The sequence below is a fragment of the Muscardinus avellanarius genome, assembly GCF_963383645.1.
Source record: "Muscardinus avellanarius genome assembly, chromosome: 7".
Taxonomy (NCBI): domain Eukaryota; kingdom Metazoa; phylum Chordata; class Mammalia; order Rodentia; family Gliridae; genus Muscardinus; species Muscardinus avellanarius.
In genome coordinates this window covers 108388979-108407950 of record NC_137793.1, presented here as the reverse complement: position 1 = coordinate 108407950, position 18972 = coordinate 108388979, and the positions used below count along the sequence as shown (strand labels likewise).

The 18972-nt window shown below is 41.6% G+C and overlaps 1 protein-coding gene across 2 annotated transcripts in view; it reads left to right on the top strand.

The window, feature by feature from the left end:
- RASAL2 (RAS protein activator like 2) overlaps positions 1-18972 on the top strand; it is a gene marked incomplete at both ends in the record, with an annotated part of 325911 nt that overhangs the window by 249495 nt on the left and 57444 nt on the right. For both annotated transcript variants that reach the window (XM_080699623.1, XM_080699622.1), the window contains one exon: positions 3689-3798. In XM_080699623.1, the coding sequence (XP_080555749.1) occupies positions 3689-3798 (110 nt within the window). The remainder of the gene's footprint in view (positions 1-3688; positions 3799-18972) is intronic.

Here is an 18972-nt window from a genome sequence, read left to right as displayed (position 1 = left end):
GACATAATAAATTTTATTAAATAAATATATTAAAATACAAAGTGTGATAGTATGATCCAATAAATGCTGCAAAAATTAAAGTACTAAACGAGCAAGCACTGACAGACTTTTTCACTCAACTGCTTAACAATATTTTTACCAGAAATGTTTGCATATATATCCTGTCAGTTCCCTGGGCTGGATCTCAACCTTGGCCATTGGTTTTTGAAACAACTCTAACAATGTTACTAGAATTCTAAAATTCCAAGTCTGGTTTGCTAATTACATGTATGAGAAAATGTGGTGACTCATTCTAATTGAGTCACAGAAAATAGTAAATAGATCCTTTGGTTTGGAGGATGAATGACTGTAACGCTCCCTGATAACACTAAGATTGTGTAGGAGACATGGTTGATTCTAAGTATCACCCCAGCCCTGCACTTGCGCTTTGGGCATCAGTGACAGTAGAATATAACGTAAGCATTTTTCTTCAGTCATCTAAATAGCCCTACTTCAAGTTCAGGTAAGTTTGTTTCCATTCTTTTCTTTTTTTTTTTTTTTTCTTTTTTTTTAAATTTTTTAATTTTTTAATTTTTTTAATTTTTTTTATTGGTGCAATGTATTCATACATCATAATGGTATAAAGAAAATACTTTTGTAGACATACATGCACACATCGCCCAGTTAGCCCCTACCCGATCCCCACCCCATTCCCTCCCCATCCCTCCTTCCCATGCTTGGCTTAGTGGTTGACATCTAGTTTTATAGCAATTTATCCAATATTAACGATGATAATCTCACAAAACCGTTTCATTTGTCTGATACCAAGCTTTTGATGACTAAAAGATAACAGTTCAATATTTCTTTTTGCTTTCTTTTTTTTTTTTTTTTTTTTTTTTTTTTGGTGGTACTGGGGTGGTGCTTTCTTTCTTACCAGAGAATATTTTTTTCTTTTGTTTCCATTCTTTTCTAATGAGCGGAGCAATGCCTTGTATTTTAAAAAATATGCTTGATAGGCACCGTGGTGACCTGTGATGCTGCTGTTGGCCACGTATTTCAGTTCCCTTTCTGGGTATGTGGTGGGTATGAAGTCACCTATCACTTCCCCATTGAGCTTAGGTGTGGTCATGTGTTTGGGAATTTTTAGTTTTTGGTTTTGGGTATTTTGTTTGTGGTCCATTGATATGACACTGGAAGTGATCGAAGCTTTGAAAACTAGTACAGTCAACATGTCGCTTAAACACAGGCTGGGTCCTGAGATGTGTGTCACTAGGCGATTTCATACAGTGTACCTGCACAAACCTACTTTTCAGCTCCATAATAATCTTATGGGACCACTGTCATATATGCGGCTCATTGAAGACTAAAACATGGGTGTGCAGCTCATGACTGCATGTAATGTGTTAGATTACCTTTATCCTGCGGCTACAACTCTAGAGCACAGAAATGAGCTTGGCTTAGCTGAGTGGGAGCCGCACAGAGCAGAAGCCCGGCCCTCAGCTGGCCTGCTGTGGCTCTGCACGCCAGGCCACCCGGATGCTGTAGGGGCTTTACTTAAGCATGCCTAGCTCATCCTCAAACAGTCTTCACCTCAAAGCAGTAGGGTTTGGTATTAACCAAAGGAATACATAAAATGTATGTGATGGTAATGGTCCAGTTTGCTTCCTCAAGGAAATGTTTGTTGCAGAGCTTATATAAAACAATACCTTGTAAAAACTGATATTCATGTAAAGGTGATTAATTTTCTGTACCTCAGAATTTGTTTTCATTATAACCTTTGTTTCTATAAGATTTTATCTACTCAGAATTGGATTATAAATTTATTTAAACTAGTGACCATTACCACTCATTTTTGTATTCTTTTATTCAACACACTTTGACTGTGTATTCACCGTTTGCCAGGGGCTGAGACTAGGAATATGGTCAGAGGATTCTGGATGGTTTGGTGGAAGTGGCAGGACAGCAGGGAACAAAGATTATAGAGCATTTTGTTCTTTAAAGTCCATTATCTGCTTTGAGTTTTAACTTTACAAATACAGTGTCTAAAAATGCCATAGACTCAATTGTAACACTCTTTGGACCAACAACATATTACCTTGTGCTACTGAGCTCACTGTTTCTGGGGATCTGGAGCTAAGGCTTCTTCTGTCCTCGCGTGTGACCCCTGTGAGTTCCTCAGTACACCTTCTCACGTCAGGGCCTTTGAACGTGCCTTTAGCCACACATGCTGGTACACGCCTGTAATCTCAGGACTTGGGAGGCTGAGACTGGAGGATTGCAGGTTCTAGGACAGCCCCAGCAAGTAGTGAGGCCCTCATCAACCTAGTGAGACCCTGGTTCAAAATAAAAATAAAATTAGGGTGGGGTATAGCTGAGAGCTAGAAAGCCCCTGGATGCATTCAATCCCTAGTACTAAAAAACTTAAAAAGAAAAAAAAAGAATATACCTTTGCTTATTTCTATTGAAATTGTTAGGATCCTTTTTAAGGAAGGACTAATTTGTTCTTCTATTGTTGTGTTTTATAATCTATTAGTAGCAGGGTGTGGTGGTACATGCTTGTAATTCCAGCACTTGGGAGGCTGAGACAACAGAATTGTGGTTTGCAGACAGCCTCAGCTACTTAGTGAGGCCCTTTTGTGAGGGCTCTTCTGTGAGCCCTGTTTCAAAATAAAGAATAAAAAAAATAGGGCTGGGATGTAGCTTGGAGGTAGAATGTCCCTGGGTTCCATCCCCAGTACCACAAAGATAAATAAATAAATAAAATAAAAATCTACTAGTTATACTAAAGGTTTTCAACATAAGTAGTACAAAAATTAAGGAAAAGGCCAAACGTGGTGGCGCACACTTGTCATCCCAGCATTTGGGAGGCTGAGACCGGAGGATCACGGTTCGAGGACAGCCTCAGCTACTTAGTGAGGCCCTCTGCAACTCAGTGAGACCCGGTTTCAAAAAATAAAAAAAATAGGGCAGGAGGTGTAGCTCGGAGGTCAAATGCGCCTGGGTTCCATCCCCAGACCTGAAAAAAAAAAAAAAAAAAAAAGGCAGATGCTGCCAGGTGTGATGACGTACACTTGTAGTCCCAGCACTTGGGAGGTGACACAGGAAGATCACAGGCTCGAGGCCAGCCTCAGCAATGTACTGAGGCCCTCTGCAACCCAGGGAGACCCAGTTTCATAATAAAGAATAAAAAATAGGGCAGGGGTATATCTCGGAGGTCATATGCCCCTGGGTTCCATCCCCAGACCCGTAAAAAAAAAATAAGGAAAAATTGGTTTTGTCATAAAGTTTGTTATCCTAATTATCACAGAAGAAATAAATTCTCATCGTATTACCGAAGGGTTTCAAGAATTATTATTTACCAAATTAAAAAGTTAAGCCAGGCGTGGTGGCGCACGCTTGTAATCCCCGCGCTTGGGAGGCAGAGACAGGAGGATCGCGCAGGTTCGAAGCCAGCCGCGCGCGCTGGCTTAGGAGACCCTGTTTCCAAATAAAAATGTAAAAATAGGTCTGGGAGTGTAGCCCGGAGGTAGAAGGGCTTCCAGGAACCCCAGTACCACCAAAAAAAAAAAAAAAATTAAAAAGTTAAAATTAAAAGTTGGGTTTTTTGTTAGGTCATCATTATAAAAATCTGAATACCTTCTGCAAATCGGGTGCAGAAGGTCAGGTTCCCTGTTGGTTCTCTCCCAACACATTCTGCTTTTCATTCTAGGGATTCTTCAGCAAGCGCCTGAAAGGCTCCATCAAGAGGACCAAAAGCCAGTCGAAGCTCGACAGAAACACGAGCTTCCGGCTTCCTTCCCTTCGCAATGCAGACGACAGGTAGGAGGCTCACTTGCTTAAAAGAGAGAAAGCAGTGCTCGAGTGGATTTTGATAAGACATTAATGACAACCAGATCAATACAAAATTTACTTTTTTGTCTTGCTCATATTGAGGCAAGGCACAAGAAATACCCAGTTTAAGAACTCGTAATATTAGAAAGCTTGTGAATGCATAAGAACTGAGTAAGCAGCCAGGTAGTTGTTCCTGTAGGATCAAGTCCCAGTGGTCAGGGCTGAGTCTCTTTTTCTTTCCTGTGTCTGTCGCTTTTCTTCTTTCTTTCCCCATGGAATTTACCCATAAGAGGTCATGGTAATTAACATACTTGAGCACTGCTGTGTTAGTCAGCTTTCCGCTTCTGTAACAAAATGCAGGAGAAGATCAACTGAAGGAGGAAAGATGGCTTTGGGCTCAGGGACGAGTCCTTCCTTGGCTTCATTCGTTCTGGGCCTATGGCAGGGGTGGGTGTGGCCAAGCCAAGCCTCTCACCTGCAGCAGCCTAGACGCAGAGGAGGGAGAGGACAGGCTGGACAAGGTGGACCCTTCCAGGCCGCTGCCAGTGACCACTGCTACCAGACCTGGCCTCAAAGTTCTCACCGCCGCCCAGGAGCGCCCCCGGCAGGGGCGCGGCAGGTCTAACCTGTCACTCCTGCCCTCTGGGATTCGCACTCTTACTGTCCCTGTGGTGGAGACTAGATCTGAGGCACAGAGCGTCTTCTCCAGAGCGGAGCAGGATGACGTGGCCTCGGGCAGCTTGCTCCGGTGTCCCCCGCTCCTCCCTTCAGTGTTCTCGTTTTGGTTCATAGTCACATCTAGGAGATGCCTAATTTAAAAATGTGACTTCCAATAATTAGGACTATTAGCCCGAATAAGCCTCAGATGTACATAGCTCACAAACGACAGCATGCTTCTAAAACCACTGGATATGTGCTAAGCCATGTTTTCAACATGCTCTACCTCCACAGTGTTCATACTTTTAGAAATAGTGTTGCGCGGGCGTGGTGGGCACGCTTGTAATCCCGCGCCTGGGAGGCTGGGACAGGAGGATCGCGCAGGTTCGAAGCCAGCCTCAGCTACTTAGTGAGGCTCTCAGCAACTTAGTGACACCCTGTTTCCAAATAAAATAGAAAATAGGGCTGCAAGTATAGCCCAGAGGTAGAAAGCCTCTGGGTTCCACCCCCAGTACCACAAAAAAAGAGAAAGAAAGGGAGGAAGGAAGGAAGGAAGGAATAGTGCTGCAGTCTCCGTTCATTATCACCATCACCAGCACGTGTTGAGTGCTTACTCTGCACCAGGGACTTCAACACAGAGGCGAAAAGAGATTTGAGAAACTTGTTCTGCATCACACAACTTGTAAACAGTGGAGTTTGGATTTGAACTCAAATCTGTCTCTCATACTCAATAGTCTTATGGATATTGGGGATTTTTTTGTTTTGGATTTTTGTTGTTGTTTAATAAGTGACATTATTTTCAATTACTTTCTTAACAAATAGAAATAGAAGTTACAGATTTGACAAAGAATTACTGTCTTTTTTATATAAAGGAATTATTCCTATGCTAAGCTGAGGGATTATTGCTTTATCTGCTCTTCTTACTTCTAAACCACTTAGAAGTACTCATTGAAATTTATAAGCCTGTCCAATTTGTGTGTAATTTTCTCATTAATTATCTTATACCTCGTGGGTTTTTTTATTTTTGTCTTTCAAAATTTTCAATATTGAATTCAGTTTTAAATGATATTTAGAAACAGTAATTTTACACATTAATGGGGTACCATAAGATGTTTAATACATGTATAGATACTGTGCCCTCTTCAAGGAGCTTCAAGGTCTCTGGTTTAATTTCCAAGTCTTTGATCCATCGTGAGTTGACTTTTGTTCAGGGTGAGAAAGTGGAATTAATTTCCAATTTTCTGCATATGGTTAACCAGTTTTGCCAACACCATTTGTTGAACAGGCTGTCTTTTCTCCAGTGTATGTTTTTGGCCCCTTTGTCAAATATCAATTGGCTGAAAGTGTGTGGATTTGTTTCTGGGTCTTCTATTCTGCTTCATTGGTCTATGTATCTGTTTTTGTGCCAGTACCATGCTGTTTTTATTACAGTGGCTTTGTAGTATAGTTTAAAGTCAGGTATTGTGATTCCTCCTGCAAGGTTTTTGTTGCTGAGAACTACTTTGGCTATTCTGGGATTTTTGTTATTACAAATAAATTTAAGGACTGATTTTTGTATGTCTGTGAGGAATGATCTTGGTAGTTTAATGGGCATTGCGTTAAATCTATAGTTCACTTTGGAAGGATGGCCATTTTAATGATATTTATTCTGCCTATCCATGAACATGGAAGATCTTTTCATCTTCTAAGATCTTTTTATTTCTTTTTTCAATGTTTTATAATTTTCTTTGTAGAGATCTTTTACCTCCTTGGTTAAGTTTATTCCTAAGTATTTTGTTTTTTTGTGGGAGATCCTGAGTGGAAGTGTTTTCTGAATTTCGTTTTCAGTGGATTTATGGTTGGTGTACAGGAAAGCTTCTGATTTTTTAAGATTGATTTTGTATCCAGATACTTTGCTGAATTTGTTGATCAGTTCTATAAGCCTTTTGGTTGAGTTTGTTGGGTTTTCTAAATATAGTATCATATCATCTGCAAATAGTGAAAGTTTGAGTTCTTCTTTTCCTATTTGTATTCCTTTGATTTCCTTTTCTTGCCTTATTTCTCTGGCTAGAGTCTCTAGTACTACATTGAAGAGAAGTGGTGATAATGGACATCCTTGTCTTGTTCCTGTTTTTAGGGGGAATTCTTGAAGTTTTTCCCCATTTAATATGATGTTGGCAGTGGGCTTATTGTGGATTGCCTTTATGATGTTGAGATATGTTCCTTCTATTCCAATTCTCTGCAGTGTTTTTATCATAACTGAATGTTGAATTTTATCAAATGCTTTTTCAGCGTCTATTGAAACGATCATGTGTTTTTTGTCTTTGATTCTGTTTATATGGTGAATTACATGGATTGATTTTCATATGTTGAACCAACCTTGCATCCCTGGGATGAACCCTACCTGGTCATGGTGTATGATTTTCTTTATGTGATTTGAATGCGTGTTGCTAGGATTTTGTTTAATAGTTTTGCATCCAAGTTCATCAGAGATATAGGTCTGTAGTTTTCCTTCCTTGAACTGTCTTTATTCAGTTTGGGTATTAGTGTGATGTTGGCTTCATAGAATGTATTTTGGGTGCTGGGCGTAGTGGCGCACGCTTGTAATCCCCGCGCTTGGGAGGCAGAGACAGGAGGATCGCGCAGGTTCGAAGCCAGCCGCGCGTGCTGGCTTAGGAGATCCTGTTTCCAAATAAAAATGTAAAAATAGGTCTGGGAATGTAGCCCAGAAGTAGAAGGGCTTCCAGGAACCCCAGTACCACCAAAAAAAAAAAAAAAAAAAGAATGTATTTTGGGAGATTCCTGGTTTTTTCTATTTCACGAAATAGTTTGAGGAATATTGGGGTTAGCTCTTCTATAAAGGTTTTATAGAATTCACTTGGGAAACCATCTGGTCCTGGGCTTTTCTTTGATGGTAAGCTCTTTATTGCTGTTTCAATCTCGTTGATTGTTATTGGTTGGTTTAAGTGTTCTATATCTTCTTGACTCCATTTAGGAAGGTTGTATTTATCTAGGAAGTTGTCGATTTCCTCCAGATTTTCCATTTTGTTGGAGTATAGTTTTTCAAAGTAGTTTCTGATAATCCTCTGGATTTCTACACTGTCAGTAGTAGTAATGTCTCCTTTTTCATCTCATCTTCATAATTTTGGTCGATTCTCTCTTTTAAGTTAGACTGGTAGTGGTTTATCTATCTTGTTAATTTTTTCAAGAAACCAGCTTTTGGTTTTGTTGACTTTCTGTATTTTTTTTAATTCTGTATTTCGTTAATTTCTGCTCTAATTTTAATAATTTTCTGTCTTCTACTGGCTTTGGGGTTCAATTGTTCCTGCTTTTCAAGGGCTTTGAGGTGTGTCGTTAGGTTATTTATTTATTAAAGATTTCCTGTTTTTCTTATGTGAGCACTCATTGCTATAAATTTTCCTCTTAATACTGCCTTCAGAGTATCCCAGAGGTTTTGATATGTTGTATCTTTATTTTCATTTGTTTCTAGAGATTTCTTGATTTCACCTCTTAACGTCTTCTATGACCCATTCTTCATTCAGAAGTGTGGTATTCAGTCTCCACATGTTTATGTTGTTTCTCTGGGTCTTCTTATAGTCGATTTCTAGTTTAATTCCATTATGGTCTGAAATGACACAGGGAAGTATGTAACATTTTTTAAATTTTCTAGTGCTCATTTTGTGTCCCAGGATGTGATCTATTTTGGAGAAGGTTCCCTGAGCAGCTGAGAAAAACTACGCTGTTGTTCGGTGAAATATTCTATATGTGTCCAACAGGTCCATTTGGTTAATGGTGTTCTTTAGTTCTGAGGCATCTTTACTGACCTTTTGTCTGGAAGATCAGTCTAATGTTGTGAGAGGTGTGTTGAAGTCTCCAGTATTATAGTATTGGGATTTATGTGTGACTTCATGTCACAAAGAGTTTTATTTATGAAAGTAGCTGCACCTATGTTTGGGGCATAGATGTTGATTATTGTTATTTCCTCGTGCTGGATTATTCCTTCTACCAGTAAAATATGACCTTCATTGTCTCTTCTAATAATTTGGGTTTGAAGTCTAACTTGTTTGATATCATACTTGCTACTTCTTCTTACCTACGAGTTCCATTAGCATGGATTACCTTGCTCCAGCCCTTTACATTGACTTTGTTCCTCTCTTTACTTGTAAGGTGTGTTTCTTGTAAGCAGCAGATGGATGGATTCTGGTTTTTAATCCATTTTGCCACTTTTTGTCTTTTTATTGGGGAGTGGAGGCCGTTTACATTCAGTGTGATTATAGAGAGATAATTTTTAATTCCTAACATGTTAAGATTTTCTATTTGAGATACTGTTTATTCTTCTTTGCTTAGTTGTCTGCTGGATGGGAAATCTTTTTTCTTTGGTTCTGGCTTGTATTACCTATTTCCTCCTGGTTGTTAATCTCCTCGAGTATTTTCTCTAGTGCTGGTTTTGAAGACAAATTCCTTCAGTTTCTGTTTGTCATGGAACTTCTTATTTCCCCATCTAATTTGATAGATAGTTTTGCTGGGTAGGAAATTTTTGGCTGGAAGTCGTTTTCTTTCAGAGTTTGGGATATGTTATTCCAAGCCCTTCTTTCTTTTCATGATTTGGTTTGGGAAGTCTGGAGTGATTCTAATTGGTGTGCCTCTGAATGTCACTTGGCCTTTTTTTGTTGTTGTTGCCTTTAAGATTCTCTCCTTGGCTTCCACATTAGTCATTTTGACAATTATGTGGCATGGGGAACCTCTTCTCCGATCCTGTCTAAAGGGAGTTCTATAAGTTTCCTGGACTTGTGTATTGACCTCTTGCGCTTATGTTAGGGAAATTTTCTGCTATTACTTCCTTGAAGAGATTATTGATCCCTTTGGTTTCACCTTCTTTTCCCTCCTCTATTCCAATTATTCTTAGGTTAGCTCTCTTAAAATGGGCCCAGATTTCTTCAATGTCAAATTCCTGCTGTCGGATTTTTTTTCTAAATTATAAACTATGTGTTCATTTTTGGAGTGATCATCTTCTAGGAGCGAGATTCTATTCTCCATGTGGTCTAATCGATTGTTTATACTTTGAATTGAGGCATTTACTTCAATGATTGCATCCTTTATTTCTTTTAGACTCTCTCTGAAATCTTTTCGAAGGTCTTGTATTATTTCTACAGTTATTTTCCTGATTTGATCTTCTAGAGATCTCTGAATTTCTGTGTTATCAGGTTCTGATTTTGTGGCGTTGTGGGCATTTATTGCTTCATTGTTATTCCTCTTTCCCATGATTTCAGAAGTTTGTGCCTTCTCTGGGTTCCTCTCTGGGTCACTACGACTTCACTTAGGGTGCTCTGGATCGCAAGTCTGTGGTAATCTCAGTCACCACTTCTCCTTTACTGGGTTGTATGGCAAAGTCTCAGACCCAGGGAGTTCATTGAGGCTGCTTGAAATCATGGGGGTGCCAGGCTAGGTGTTTTCCCATGGGGAGCTGCGACTAGGGTGTGATATCTCTGCCACCGCTATTCCTTCACTGGGTTGGACTGCAAAATCTCAGACCCAGGGAGATTATCAAAGCTGAGCAAGTCCCTGGGGTTGCAGTACTGGGATTTCTCCTTTAGAGGCTGCAGTTTGACTCACAGTTGTTGAGTGCGCTGATCTGTAGTTATCGAGGACTCAGTGAACTCGTTGCTTCCGCCGCTGGCCATATGGCACTGCTGTCATGCTCTCCAGCCATGAGGCTGACGTATTTGTTTTCTGGTTTTGAGCTCCGTTCTGATTCCCTGGATGGTGTGCTGAGCCATGCCCCTGGGAGCTTTAGACACTCCTTGTGCCGAAAAAACTGCTGAATTATACCTGGTTGTTCCGCAGCAGCTCACCTCAACTCCCTGTCCACCCCTCCTCTCTGGAGCCTGGTGGGTTGTTGAGTGCACTGATCTGAAGCCGTCACGGGCCTAGTGAACTCGCCACCTCTGCCAGCAGTATGGCGCTGCTGCTGCGCCCTTGGCTGTGAGGCTGGCGTATCTCCTCTCTGGTTTTGAGCTCCATTCTGAATCCCCCACTTCTCTGGAGCCTGGTGCTGCGAGGGAAGATGGTGCTGGTGTGGCCCCGCCGCGGCAATGCAGACTGGTTTCTTTTCTGGTGTCTGGTTGTTCTTCTAGCCTTCTTTTTCTCTGTCCCTTGTATTTATAGTTTTTATTTCTCTGCTGATGGTGTTTTCTGGCTATGAAAAGTGCTGATTTTGTGGTAATAGAGATCGATTGTTAGCGGGACTCATAAACGCTGCTTTACTCCCGGAAGTCCCGCCTTCTACTTTTTTTATGTGAGCACTGGTTGCTATAAACTTTCTCCTTTTATTTTTTTTAATTTTTAAATTTTAAATTTTTATTTTTATTCCTTTTTTTTTTTTAATGCGGTATCGAGGATGGAACCCAGGGGCATTCTACCTCCGAGCGACACTCCTAGCCCAGCCCTATTTTTTTATTTTTTATTTTAAAACAGGGTCTCACTAAATTGCAAATAAAAAAATGAGGCTGTCCGCAAACCATGATTCTCCTATCTCAGTCTCTCAAATGCTGGAGTTACAAGCGTGTACCACCATCACACCCGGCCTATAAATTTCTTTCTTAATACAGCTCTTGCTGTATTCCATAGATTTTGGTATATTGTCTCTGTTTTCATTTGTTTTTATCTTTTCTTTAAGGTAACCATTAAAAGGCTGATTTTTCTATTTTTTTCCTTTAGTTCCTCAAAATTCTACAATTTTCATTGTCCCATTAAATCCCAGAATTTTATAAATACATCCTGTAAATACAATGCAATTTTTTTACAATATTGATTTTTAAGAACAAGAATATTTTGAAACATTTAAAACACTTCCAATGCAATAGTCAGTTTTTAAACTTGTTCCAACATCATGAAAATTTGGGAGATGAGATTTTTTTTATAAGTGTGCTTTATTTTTTAGCTTTATGCTAAATATTACTGTCTTGATTTCAAACAGAATACTCTCTTATACCATTTTGTTTTAGAATGGTTGGATTGTGTTAACAAAAGAGCTTATATTCTCCCCAAGTCACCTATATCTAAGTTCATTGTATGTGACTTCCATTAGGTTATGCTTTAATCAATAACACTACCTTTCTATCTTAATAAATCACAGATAAATAGGTACTGGTAAATCTCAAATATTAGATAACCCTTGAACTACAAAGTTTCTCTATAGAGAAAGTTTTCAAAAACTTTAATCTTATTGGAGTATGAATTTTTTTGGGGGGGGGTAGTACTGGGGTTCCTGGAAACCCTTTTACTTCTGGGCTACACTCCCAGACCTAATTTTATACTTTTTTTTTGGAAACAGGTTCTCTTAAACCAGTGCTGCTGGATTCAAACCTGCGCGATCCTCCTGTCTCCGCCTCCCAAGCACAGGGATTATAAGCGTCACCACGCCCACCATGAATTTTTTTTTTAATAGATTTTCTTGCCTTCAGGTCTCTGAAGATGTAGATAAATATAAGATTGTATTCAACTGAGTTTCTTGTATGGTACCCTTATAGGTGTGACCAAAGATTTTTTTCCAAAGACTTCTGGTTTTCTTGCTGAAGTCGGCCATTTATTTCAAAACAGCATATAATCCAGTCATCAATGGAAATTCTAGTTAAGCCTACTAAGGCTACCCTTTCCTTCAGTCTTTAAGTTATACATATAACATGTGAGTCCAGTATAGTGTCACATGCCTGTAACCCCAGTACTTGGGAGGCGGAGGCAAGAGGGTCTCGGGTTCAAGGCCAGCCACAGCAATTTAGCAAGACTCAGCAACCTAGAAAGATCCTATTTCAAAAAACAAAAAATAAAAGGGCTGGGAGTGTCACTCGTAGGTTGAACACCCCTGGTACCAAGTAAATAAAATAAGTGTATCTTTGTTGTATTGGGCAGAAAGTCTCAATATACAGTCAAACATTCTGAGAACTGCATGATTAGGCATTTGTCATGGTATGAACATCATAGCATTCCTCCACAAACCTAGAGGAGACTACTACACTCCTAGGCTTTATGGTCTAGCTTATGGTGCCCAGACAACAAACCTGGACAGCATGCCACTGGACTAAATACTGTAGGAAGCGTCACGTGGTGTATTTGTTTGTGTGTTTCAAACAGCTCTAGACATAGAAGCAGCACAGTGCACCTGTAGTATAGAAGATAAACGGCACACACTACAGGACGCTCACCGTCAGTGGAGCTCACACAGCTGCAAGTGGCTCTGGGCGGGGCAGTGCGTGAACAACTGAGAAGGTACAGAGTGTGTGGCACACCACCACAGGCTTTATAAACATCTTGTGCACACTTAGGCTGCACAGAGGTTAGAAAAAGTACCCTCCTTTCTGCAATAATAATTTATTTTAGTTTGCTACTGTAACCTTTTTTGACTTATTAACTTTATTTTATTTATTTATTTTGTGTCTGTAGTAGTAGAGATGGAAGTCAGGGGTGTTCGACCTTGGAGCTACACTCCCAGCCCTGTTTTATTTTTCATTTTGAAACAAGGTCTTACTAAGTTGCAGACGGTCTGGATAAATTGCTGAGGCTGGTCTTGAACCTGCGATCCTCCCATCTCAGCCTCTCAAGTACTGAAATGATAGGTGTACACCACCATGCCCAGCTAACTTAAAAATATTTTTCATTTTTTATTCTTCTGTTAACACTTAGCATAAAACATAAGCACATTATACCAGTGTATAAAAACATTTCCTTTATTTATGTAAGATTTTTCTGCTTTTCATTTTTTTGACTGCTGTGCTCCACCTCCAGGTCTTGTCCCCTGGAAGGTCTTCAGGGCAGTAACACAGGGAGCTGTCACCTCCTGTGACAGGGACAGCAGGCTCTGGGATCCTCCCGAGGGACCTGCCTCAGGCTCCCAGAGACCTGCTCTTTCCAGAAATATGTCTGGGGTGGTTTAATTGGCTTGTTTGTTTCATCATAGATTTACTTGTAAGCCAGTAATGCAGCATGAACATTCAAGTCTATTGATGATGACCTTTCAATGTTGGGGTCTATGTTTTCGTGTGTGTGTATGTGTGTGGTGCTGAGGATTCAGTCCAGGGGTGCTCTACCTCTGAGCTACATCTCAAGCCCTCCTCCTTCTTCTTCTTCTTCTTCTTCTTCTTCTTCTTCTTCTTCTTCTTCTTCTTCTTCTTCTTCTTCTTCTTCTCCTCCTCCTCCTCCTCCTCCTCCTCCTCCTCCTCCTCCTCCTCCTCCTCCTCCTTCTCCTTCTCCTTCTTACCTTCTTTTTTTTCCCCTAAAACCATGGTCTTGCAGTTGTCTGGAGTTGCAGAGGCTGGCTTCACACTCACCATCCTCTGTCTCAGCTGTGTTTTCAAGCTTTTAAGGAACTTGTTGAAGTCTGCAAAAGCTTTTGCCAAACCCTTCACTTTGACTTTTTGGGGGCTTTTTTCTTTTTCGTTTTCTGCAGTTTCCTTTCTTCATGCCTCTTCTTCAGCTATGAGTTCACTTGGTGATAGGGATTTCTCAGCTCTAATCTTAAGACACCACCTTTGCATCACAGTGTGTTGGGCCATGTGGTGTTTATGTATAACTAGGACATACAAAACCGAAGTGCCTCTTCATCCTCCCCATCTTCCGAGCAAATAACTTCATTAATAGTTTGTATGTTTGCAGAGCTCTTTAAAAATACATAAGTGCATGCATGAGTGTATTTTGAGTGTTTTATATAAAAGGGACCATATTATTCATATTACTTTGTGATTTGCTTTTTATACAAATATTTTTCTCACTTTAAATGTCAGTATGTGTAAATCTACATTACTCTTTAATAGAGTATGCTACAGTATTGTTAAATAATTATTTTTTCTATTGGATAGTTAGATCATCCCCTGTATCAGGATGGTGAGTGAATGTAATAATTAATACTTATGTAGCATTTGCTCTGCATCTGATACAGTTCTGAACAATTTACCAAAGCCGACTCATTCATTATCATGCCCACCCTATGAGACAATGACTGGCATTACTCCCATTTTTGAAGATGAGACAACAGGAAAAAAAATCACAAATTGCCTGAGATCATGCCACTAGAACATGAACAGACCAAGGTTCAAACCAGGGAGGTGGACACTGGAGTCTGTACTCTTGACTTTCATTGTATGTTGCTTCTCAAAAGATTTGTCTTTTTGCTTTGTGTTTTCCTGATGCTTAGTATGTTAGTCTTTTCACGTGTTTTCTTCTTCAGTGCCACACCCCCAGCCCTTTTACTTTTTATTCTGAAGCATGGTCTCACTAATTGCAGAGGTTAGCCTTGTGCCTGGGATCCTCTTGTCTCAGCCTCCCCATATAAAGGAATACTATGTGTTCATTAAAAGGAAACATCTATATATGTCCTGATAAGGGCACAAGTCCAATATATGCTCTTTAAAAAAATAAGGTAGAATTCTGTTTGTGGTAAATATAAATATACATAAACTATAAATATACTAGATATTTATACATATGTATTGTGTATATATTTAAATATATATGAATATGTGCCTAAGTATAATTTATGTGTAATAAATATGTGTGAGCATGTGTGTGTGTGTGTGTGTGTGTGTGTGTGCGTGCACGCAGAGAGAAAATTGCCTATGTGAAAAATTTCTAGGAGAGTTCACAAATACTGTTAATGGCAGTTTCTATAGGAGCCTGAGGGAGGCACCCTCATTTTTGTTTTTATTCTCTATCCTTTGAATGCTTAGGGTTTTGTTTACCAATAACATTTGTCACTTCATTGCCTAAGAAAAAATGAAACACGGTGAGCATGTTTTTAACGTCTCCCTCTGGCGGCTTCCCTCTTGCGCGGCCTCCTTCGTGGTCGGACTCGAGCTGGTCTCTCCTTTGACACATCCCTTGCGTTTGTTCAACCGGCTGCAGTCTCAGTTCTTGTCCTTATCCCTACCCTGAAACTTCTCCTGCCAAGATCTCCTCTTGCCTCTCTGTTGCTGCACCCAGCGGCTCCTCTTTCTCTTAACACCCTTGGTCTGTGGTCACAGAGGACGCCCTCCCTCTGAGCCACTCCTCCTCCTGGGCTTGCAGGACACCATGGAGTGGGCCTCTGCCTCTCTGACCCCCAGGTCTTTGCAGATGTAAATGCTGGCGCTCCCCAGGTGGCTGCCGAGGGTGTTTTCTCAACTCCTGTCCTGCTCCGCACGTCTACTGCCAGGGACTTCAGGTGGTACAGAGCTTTCCTTTCCACCAGCAACCCACCCAGCACTGCCTTGTATTTCATCTCTGCCACTACTTTTCTCATCTATTGTTCAAACCAGAAATAATCAGTCGTCCTTAACTCTGCAGACACCGCCAACACTGGAGACACCATCTGCCTCCGACATAACTCTCAATTCATCTACTTCTTCCCCAGTTTTGCCACTCTACTTCACAGTCTCGACTCCGCATCGCCACGCTCTGCGAGCTAATCTCAGTCTCTCACGTTCTCTCTCCCTCTCTCTAGGCTCCTTTCTTGTCTCCTCCCTGGACAGGTTGGTCTTGCTGAGATACACACATGATCATGCCGTTCCCCTCTACCACCCAAACCTTCCTGCGTCCATCCACTGGGCTTTGATGAAGCGGAGAAGCCCACACATGGCTCCAGCCCTTCATCATCGCTCTCACACCTGGTTATTCGCCACCCACTCTCCCAGGAGCCTCCCCCACCACATCCACACCACACAGCCGCCGTGCTGGGTGGCTTTCAGTGTCTCCACGCCCCCTTTCCAGACTCGCACTACAGATCTTTTTACACTATCCATCTAGACCTTTTGACATGACCTTCACAGATCATAAAACCGTCCCCATCAATGGAGTCACAACTGGACATTCATTTTCCTCCAAGAAATGTTCTATGAGCCTCCAGTTGGAGACCCCTGCTAAGTGCTCGCAGGGCCGCTTCTGCGCTCCTGTGAGCCTGATCACACCGTGTTGCAGACACTGTTGAGTCACTAGACTGTAGCGTGGTGAGAGCACAGGACCGTCCCTTCTGCCTTACCATTGTGGCCCTTGCTCCCACACCACCGTGGTGCCTGTGCACAGTGCACACCACGCCATCATTGCTGGGTACACGGAGCCACATGTCTGCAGTTTTCCGCCAAATGAGAAACTAGTGGGAAATCAAGTGGTCACGAAGGAGACAAATGTCACACTTGGGTGGCTGAGGCAGGACGCAGACCTGAGGCCAGCACACAGTAACTTAACAAAACCCGTTTCAGAAAAGGGCCAAGGAAGTGTAGCTCAGAGGTAGAATGCCCCTAGGTCCAATACCCAATGCCACAAAAGGGAAAAACGAAGTAAAATGTCATTAAACTTTACTGGCTCTTCCCTTTTATTGTTCTTTCTCCCTAAACTGTGATTTTAAGGCAATGGTGAAATTAAAAATTAGCAACTAAATTCAATAAAATAGAAAAATAACTATTAGTCTTTAAGCTAGGCATGGTGGCACACACTTTTAATCCCAGTACTTGCGAGGCTGAGACAGGAGGATCACAGATTCATGACCAGCCTCAGCTACTTAGTGAGGCCCTCCACAACTTAGACCCAGTTTCAAAATAAAGAATAAAAATAGAACTGGAGGTGTAGCTTGGAGGTAGAATGCCCCTGAGTTCAATCCCCAGTACTGCAAAAAATTATATTATAAATATTAATATATATTACATATTAATTTATATAAATTTGTTTTCTCACTTTTCAACTAGTGTTGAATTGGCTTATGGGTGATGGTTTGGTTTCATGTTTGTGGGGGGGTATTGGGGATTGAACACAGGGGCATTCTACCCCTGAGCTACACCCCCAGCCCTATTTTTTATTCTTTATTTCGAAGCAGGGTCACGCTAAGTTGTGAGGGCCTAAGTAGCTGTGGCTGTCCTCAAACTGTCATCCTCCTGTACTGGGGTTACAAGTGTGTACCACCACACCCAGCTATGGTTTTTCTTAATTCATTTTAATTGTGTTTAATTTGTCTGGCTGGTACTAGTAGACTGTAATCCGTTTGAAATTTTAAGAACCCTCTAAAAACACATTGTATGTGGTGCCATTTCTCTAAAGAGATTGTTCCCTGGCATCTGTCAAGTGGAAACAAGCTGTTTCAAGCTGAGTTTCCGACTCCTAGAACGTGTTTTAATATTGCCAGTCCCCCTCCTCTGCCCACTTTCACTGCATGTCTGTAAATGTGCAGGTACCAAAGTAGGTGTGGATATCTTTCTTTCCATGATGAATTTCCTGACCGTGAGTTTGCTCACTTTACGTGACAACTCGGGCTGGCGCTCTCCGTCTTTATTCTTAGCAGCAGGGCACTTAGACCATCCTGTGTGGAGGCTGAGCGCAGGAGAAGGAAGAGCCACACAGTACAGTGCCTCCGTAAATAGTCTTCTGGGTGGTGTGTTTTTAGGCTACAGAAGCATCAGGAAGTCACACAGGCAGTAGGGCCTCGGCTTCACCTGCAGTGACGACCAGCCCAGCAGAGCTGCCAGGGTCCTCAGAACAGGACTCGTTACTTGTTTCTTTTTTCTGGGAATTGAACCCAGGGGCATTCTACCACCGAGCTACACCCCCAGCCCTATTTTATGTTGAAACAGGGTTTAGCTATGCTACCTGATTTGGCCTCAAACCTGCGATCCTCCTGTCTCAGCCTCCCAAGTACTGGGCTTATAAGCCTGTGCACACACGCGCGCGCGCATTTCCTCTCTCTTTATCTTCCCCCTCCCCTTCTCCCTCTCCCCATACTAGGGCTTGAACCCAGGGTGCTCTGCCACATTCCCAGTACTTTTGTTTTTTATTTAAGATGGGGTCATACTGATTTGCCCAGGGGCCTTGAATTTGGAATGCTCCTGCCTCAGCCTCCCAAATTACTGGGATTATGGATGTGCACCACCCTCCCTGCAAGTCCCATGTTTTCAGAGAATATAAATGGATGTTTTCACAAAACACCTGCTTGGAAAGTACTGCAATCTGGGGAGCAGGTAAAACTGTTTTCCTAAAGTGCTATCTCAGGGGCTACCTTTCAGAAACTCATTAGCTGCTGGGTCAGTTTGTTGGCTGAGTGTCAGGACACTGAGCTCTGTTGGTCACTGCTGGGAAGTTTTCAGAGTGTGTGCCTTCAGAAGGCAGCCTGGTGAGAGCCCGGGCTGGAGCTGCACTCAGCAGGCCGGCTGAGCTGACCCTTCCACATTTCAGTGGAGCCGCCTGGAATCCTAACTGCCAAGCCAGGCAGAGACTCGCCTGCACTGGAGTCTAGGATTTTGTGTGGCAATAAGCATTTTTAATTAAAAGTTTCCCGATTCCTAAATTTGGAACTGATTCTATAAACACGTGGCAGATCGAGCTAGTGTATCCAAGCATCATTAGAGCTGGGGGGTGGGGGGGGCTTTATAAAAAATCGGTTGGGTAAGCTGAGAAAATCCAGCTGTGTTTTACTTAAAATTGCACTAATCAGAGTTCTTTTACTCCTTCCCCCCACCTTCCTCTGCTCTTGTGTGCTGGTGCCCCATCCCCCAGCCCTTCAATTGTATCTTTTAA